The sequence below is a fragment of the Arvicanthis niloticus genome, chromosome 16, assembly GCF_011762505.2.
Source record: "Arvicanthis niloticus isolate mArvNil1 chromosome 16, mArvNil1.pat.X, whole genome shotgun sequence".
Classification (NCBI taxonomy): domain Eukaryota; kingdom Metazoa; phylum Chordata; class Mammalia; order Rodentia; family Muridae; genus Arvicanthis; species Arvicanthis niloticus.
The window spans coordinates 24,859,943-24,867,004 of record NC_047673.1 but is presented as its reverse complement, the minus strand read 5'-3'; the positions used below and the strand labels follow the sequence as shown (position 1 = coordinate 24,867,004).

Here is a 7,062-nt window from a genome sequence, read left to right as displayed (position 1 = left end):
AATGATTACTAAACAAAATGTCAACAATATTGAAGAGGATAACTAGAACATTAAAACCCCATTTCTACAGAATTATTCCAATTAAGGGTTAAAGCAGACAAAGCATTAAAAAATTAGAACCACTATTTAAATATTCAAGAAATAATCTTGAGGAGAGTGTGTCTTGTGGAAAAAGTTCTAATTTCACCTTAAGGAAACAGTGAAAATATACAAACTATTTTTTTGTTCATAAGCTTTTTGAATTAAAAATGATATAAATAAAAGAGCTCACCATAATGTGGCATTGATTATAAATTATATAGAGCATCAAAAATTATCAAATTACTGGTCTGACAACTGACCCAAAAATTTTTATTCTTTTTAAGCCCAATAAAATGGTAAATCATAGTGCATTGTAAACAGAAACAAAAACTAGTTTTAAAGATTTCTGTCATTGCTGCTCAATGCTGATAATACTGAACATTGAAAATAGACTCTTTATAACTAAATGGAAGTTATTTTGCTTATTTTTGATATTAAAAATGAATGTCCTATTATCTTATGTGATACTCTAATTATATTTTATAAGAATTATCTCATCTACAATACTTACATACATTTAAAATTATTATGAATACTAAAGTAAGAAAATGTGCAGGCGTAAAAAAAACATGTAGGCAAAAATACTTGAGAAAACTTAAGTTGCATTTATTTCAGTATGAAGAGATTTATTTTTAATGCCTTTGTGGAAATGGATTCTGTTGCCATGGAGCTGGAAGAAAACAAAACAAAGATATGAGGTTTATTAATACTGAAAAGAAGTATAGTAGAAAGAGTCTTAGATTAAGTTAAAGCCAAAGGTCACTCATCTGGAAAGGATCCTGAGGACGCTGCTTAAGATTCTCTGAGTGATATTTTCCTCATCTCTATCTTGGGTATTCCGGAGAATTAAACATAAGGGACACACTACGTTTGGCACACAAGTTTTAAGTATTTTCCTGCAGTTTCACTTTTGGTGTAAAACATATGCATGGTAAGCAATAAAGGTGCTAAGGAGATGTCTGAATCTTTTCAGTATGCACTCACTGTGATAGGTGACTTCTGTGCACCGCTTCATAGAAACCTAAAAGATGAGCTTGACTACTGCAATTGTCTCCTACTTTTTAAGTGTGATTTCTGATTATTTTAGTATTTAATTCTTTCTTTTCTTTTCACTGGACCAAGAAAGCAATACATAAGATTTCTGAGTCACAGCTGGGCTTGATCCTGAAAGTGACTTTTTTTTAACTAGCACAAATGGTTTGATATGTGTTTAACATTATGAATCTGCCATATCTACTATGTTTGGTGTTGACTTGATGGCACCACCGATGGATGACATCAACCAGAAGAGGAAAAAAAAGCACAGCAGCACTTCTGGCCTCTTCTTTTCTCTAGCCTTCTTCTCAGGCAAACCACCATGTCCTGTCCAAACTCATCTGCCGGGGCAGGGAGGGAAGGGAAAGGTACCTAGATTGTCTATCACCTCATACAGCATTATCTGTGAGAGAAGAATGTAAACAGTATCAAAGCTATTCCAGGGGCACTGTCCAGCACAACAGCATAGGCTTCAGTGAGCCCTGAATGTGGAGGCAGCAGTGGTGGGAACTCCATTGTTACTCTGGTGTCTGAGGTAGCTAAGGCCTTCCTGTCCTCCTCATTTCACTCTACTCAGGCACTCTCCAACCCCATCCCCCTGAAGAGTCACATCCGCCTTGGCGACACATTTGGGACTTTCCAAGACACAGGCCAGGGCCTAGATGAACAACTGATGCGTTCTGCCAAAACAAATGCTAGAAGGTTCTCTTGACTTCTACCTGATAATGATGTCACTGTGGGTTTTACTGTATGAATGCTGTACTCCTTCCTGAGTTTTGGTGCCAAGAGGTCTTTGGTGGAAAGCCTGCTATTGGCTGCCAGCTATAAGGATTCTAATATGGCCTTGTATGTGTGGTTGTCTATAACCTACTTGGGCTCTAACATTTCCATAATTTAGAAACAATCAGTCAGAATTAACTCTAATGTAGTGGTGCTGATACGATCAGGTCTCTTTCATCCCCCACTGCCTCTCTTCTCAAGAGTGTCTCATGTGGTCAAGGTATGCTTCAATCTCACTATATAGCCAAGTCTGACCCAGAATTTTGGACTCTTCTGCCTCCACTCCCAAGTGCTCAGACTACAGGCATGAATCATGACTCCTGGCTAAGATTTCTAAATGATAGAGAATTAAATTGGGTTGGCATGTAGCTCAGGGAAAGAACACTTGCCGAGGATTTTTAAGGTGCTGGGTTCTCTACCAGTGGGGAAAAGAAAAAGAACAGAATTACTCAAAACATATTTCCATTCTAACTGAGACAAATAACACCTCAACTAAGCTTTTATACTTATTCATTTTTAGGATTAGTAAGTGGTTGAAAACAAATGCTTAACTTAGAAATTTTTGTTTCTCTAAGATACTAACACTGACGTTTTAGTTTGGAGGATATTCTGTCTCTGATACGAGAATATTTGGGTGCTTTTGTGTAACTAGTTTCAGTAGAGTAATTAGTTTAAAACTTTGCTGAGATTCATGTAACCCACACTTGCATTCTGGGGCAGCAGCATTCTCTCTGCTTCCAGCCTGGGGACAGTGTGAGCAGCTTGCCTCTGCTTCTGCTATTATATCTTCCTTTCACAAAAAATGGACTACACTCTATAAACTGTGAGCCAAAGTAAACCCTTCCTTCCAACTTGTATTAATGTGATTTTTGTTTTGGTTTCTTTTGATGACAGGGTTGTCCGTGTAGCTTTGACTATCCTGGAACTTACTCAGACCAGGCTGGCCTGCCTAGTGCTGGGATTAAAGGCATATGCCACCACTGCCTGACTTTAACGTGGTATTATACAACTAGGTGCTTTATAGAACAAAAAGCATTTTAAGTTCAAGAGGCAAACCACCAAGTTTTTAGTTACTAACTTTCAGACAACAGCATTCACTTATATGAAAATATCAGAACTGAGAGAAGGAAAATGTTGATTTAAATAACTGATGGTTTTCCTTTTCCCATCTTTGCATTTTACTTTTTTTTTTCACTTATCAAAATGAAGCTTCCTAATAGGAAATCCAGATTACATAGAAAAAGACTAGAAAGTCATACCCTGTGATTACTACTGAAGAGTGGATGACTGAAATGTTGGAGTCGTTTAATTATTTTGCTCTTTTATTTTTTTTCAACATGTGAGGTTAGTTTTAAAAGACTGTCATGTCATTAAAAACTTGTATGACAAGTCCTAATAGTTTCATCACTGCATGAACTTCATTGTAATTGATTTAGCTACTCACTAAAGATAGTTATTGAAGACTGTATTAGTAACATCATCAATTTTCTTTTGTTTTCTGACATTAGATTTGCAAGTTAAAACAAAATTCCACTTTGCTCAGTATAGGACCAATTCTACAAGTCTACAAAAAAATAAAAAAAAAAAATAAAAACCCCCAGCTATATGTCTCATCATTTGCAAATTCCTTTACATAAATTATAAGCTCAAAATAAAAATGAATCAATCACTGAAACTTGCAACTCACCGTAGTTCCAAGGAACTTGTGGAGGTGGGCCTGGGTTAGGTGGATAAGGATAGGCAGCCTGTGGGACCGGTTGACGAGAAGCAAACTGTGAATAAACTGGTTGTTGGTAATTGTAAGAAACGGGACTGTAAGATGGAAAATACCCATTTCCCGGGATAAAGGAATTTGCTTGGGGCTGTCCAGCAACGTAACTAAAATGTTGAGAGTATGAATGATTGAAATGCGTGCTCTGGACAGTACTTGCAACTGTAGTCAACATTGGAGGAGGAGGTTGCTGTATCGCATATGCTGTCATCCCTTGGTATGTCTGAGTCACAGCAGTGCCATTGCTGCTGCTGTACTGATAAAAACACCAAGAGTAGTATGGATATGAAGCTCCAAATGAATGCTCAGAAGAATTATATGCTGCAGAATATGCAGACTGTGGAGGTTTATTCCTGGATGTGCCAACTCTCTGAGTCAGGACTTTTGGAATCTGTTCAGAGCGAGTGTGCTGTACTGTTCCATTCACATTAAGGGCTGAGTTCCTATATGAGCCAAACGATGCAGTGTTGGGATTTGGTGCGTTTGTCATACACTTTTCTGATGGTTCACTTTTTATAGGCTGTGTTTTATCTACTTGCAGGACAGGAATTTTGTCCTGAATACACACAGGTTCTGGGGAACTGGTGCATGTACAATCTTTAATAGACAAATCTAGTATTTCGTTATTTTCATGTTGAAAGTCTGTGCCACTCATTTCAAGACTGCTATGACTGTCCTTCACAGACTGGGAAGCAGGCACTGAAAGCAGAGATGTATCAGGCACAAGAGAGTCATCATTTCCTGCTGTTAGGATTGAAGGTGAGATCTGTGTGTGATCTATAGGGGTATTATGGGACTTCTGTACAGGTGTGTGGTCAGGTGAGCAAAAGGCATCTATATCCTTTTGGTTACAAGTTACCACGGGACAGTCTTCCTTATCATTTGTTTTCTTTATGTCATCTGAGTTTTCCTGCTGTTCAGTGAGAGATGATAAAGCATCAGGTGAGCTGTCTGTTGGCTCCATTTTGCCTTCTGACTTTGGTGTACAAGTGTCTTGTACACTTTCAGCAGGTGACACTGAGCCAGGTACTGAGCTCTGTCTTTTGACCACTTCTGGAGATGCACAGTTGCTTTTCAGACTGTCAGAAGAATTTGATCCTATTTTGTTTTCATTGTTGGGAGGAGATTCTGTAGTGCTATTGAGTGAAATATAAACACAAGCAACTTTATAAAGATATAGTCACAACATTGTAACAGATAAACATTTGATATTTTTATTTAGTATAAGAATTCATAAGACTGACATTTTCTCATTTTACTGGGCTGGGAGTATATAAGTAAAACATTTTTCAGTTTTACTCCCTGGGTTTGAATTTAGATACGGTTCTTGCTGAAGACTATATACTCCACGTTTCAAAACATTTCCAATACTGTGTTAGAAGGCCGAGTTATTTGAAAACCTTCTAATAAAAGCCTCTAAAATTAGGAAACTATCATTAATCAAAAGTTCAGTAAAGTCTCTAGTTCATATACTTCCAGCCCAGTGAAAAGCTCGTTACTCATGAGTAGCTATCTTTCCCGTCCCCATCTCTTTTAGTGTAACTACTAGTTTTGAGTCCCTAACCACCGAATGCATCTCCTTCTCTTGTTAAAACAAATGTTCTTTTGTTTAGAATTCTTGCAATTTAATATCCATGACATTCTTACTAAGTTTAAAGTCTCAACTAGGCAATTATGGAAGTATCAAGAGCCAACACGTGCTGAGATAGAAAAGGCAGTAGTGTTTCTCCTGAGAGGAATTCATCTTTAGCCTAGGTTCTCTATCCCTTCTAAGAAAAATCAAAAAGTCCATGGTTTTTAATTGTATTTTGGTTTTCTAGGGCAGGGTTTCTCTTACAACCATGGCTGTCCTGGAACTCTCTTTGCAGACCAGGCTGACACAGAGTTCCTCCTGCCTCTTCCTCCCAAGTGCTGGGATTAAAGGTGTGCACCACCATGCCCAGCTCAAAAGGTTTTAACCAATATAACCTTAAAAGGCATTTTAATGATAACCTACATTGTCCCCTAATGCTATATAAACTGAGTTTCCAGAACAGGTAATTTGTCTGTATCTTATTTCCAGAGATGACTTTCTGTGTAGACTCTCAGCTGCCTAGATGACCTCTGTGCCTTCAGAGGATCTTCAGTTCTTTCAAATCAGGCCTCTGCATCAATCTTGTAGCAGTTTAACTCTTTAAGCAACAAATACTTAAGTTATCAACCCTAAGATAATTATGCTGGTGTATGTTACCCTCTAGTATTTTGGTTTTTTATATGCTACTTTATAATAATTCAGAGTCATATATGCTATGAACAAAATTCTAGAAATGTATTATTTTAAAAAAGGAAAATCAAGAAATAAATGAAGCTGTTAGTTTTTCCTTTTTATATTTTGTTACTTATTATCCTTTGTAAAATGGAAAAAAATGAATAGTAAGAAATCCAAAATTTTACTGAGGTGAATGACTTAGCACAAAATGATAAAAATGTAAGCAATGTAGTGAACTTTCTATAGTTAACTTACTGAGTTTAAAAAAAGTCTTTGAGACCATATTCTTCCTACTTTCCACTGTTAAAATATCCTTTTATGAAACAGAATGTATTTTGTCTGTAAAATATACACACCATTTCTACTAATGTGCCATCAATATAAGAAGACAATTTCTCTTTAGCCAATTTTGAACTTTAGTTGATCTACAACTTAAAAATTAATTACTTGTCCTATTTTATGCACTTCTATACAAGTTTGTTAAGCAATGCCTGTTAATATAAATCTTTCTTTCTTGATTTAATAATCATCCCTTTATAAACTCCGGCTAACTTAATAATAATCTTACATGGCATTTGCCTTCAAAACTTAGAGTGAAGTTCAAGATCATTAGGCCTTACTTAACAAGCTTCCACATCTCTTATGCTTGTCCTCTAAGCTACATGTATGATTCAATAGTTTATACATAACTATAAGCTCCTTTACTTTTCCTTATTAGCTGCCCATTTTTACTTAGTTTTTATGCAAAGAGGATTGGTGGCAACTCCTACCTTGGATATTTAGATATTGTCTGTCTGTTTTCAACATCTTTCATGGTAACCTAAATAAGAGAAAAATATAATAAATTAAAATATAATAAAATAGAAAAATAAAAACTGAAGTTTTATATTAGTGACAACAAGCTAAATTATAACATCAATCTATTTACCCATTCAAAAATAAGTGACACTGCTAGACTTACAGCATTTCACAGGTTTACAGCAATTGCTTTAAAAACATAAATTTGTAACATTCTTCTCTGTAACTTTAAATTCTCTAAGCATATCTCCAAGCCCCAAACTCAAAGCCTTCAAATTGCAGTGCTCTGAGCTATGACACAGAGCTGTGGAAATGTTTTTAGGAACCATTTTTGTTCCAGGAAGAAATT

At 36.2% G+C, this 7,062-nt stretch overlaps 1 protein-coding gene across 2 annotated transcripts in view; it reads right to left on the bottom strand.

Annotated features, from left to right (window-relative positions):
* Positions 1 to 663: 663 nt before the first annotated feature.
* Tex15 (testis expressed 15, meiosis and synapsis associated) overlaps positions 664 to 7,062 on the bottom strand; it is a 62,016-nt gene continuing 55,617 nt past the window's right edge. For both annotated transcript variants that reach the window (XM_076914013.1, XM_034520499.2), the window contains exons 9-11: positions 6,686 to 6,735; positions 3,584 to 4,803; positions 664 to 751 (exon numbers count right to left, since the gene is read on the bottom strand). In XM_076914013.1, the coding sequence (XP_076770128.1) occupies positions 714 to 751; positions 3,584 to 4,803; positions 6,686 to 6,735 (1,308 nt within the window). In that variant the 3' untranslated portion in view covers positions 664 to 713. The remainder of the gene's footprint in view (positions 752 to 3,583; positions 4,804 to 6,685; positions 6,736 to 7,062) is intronic.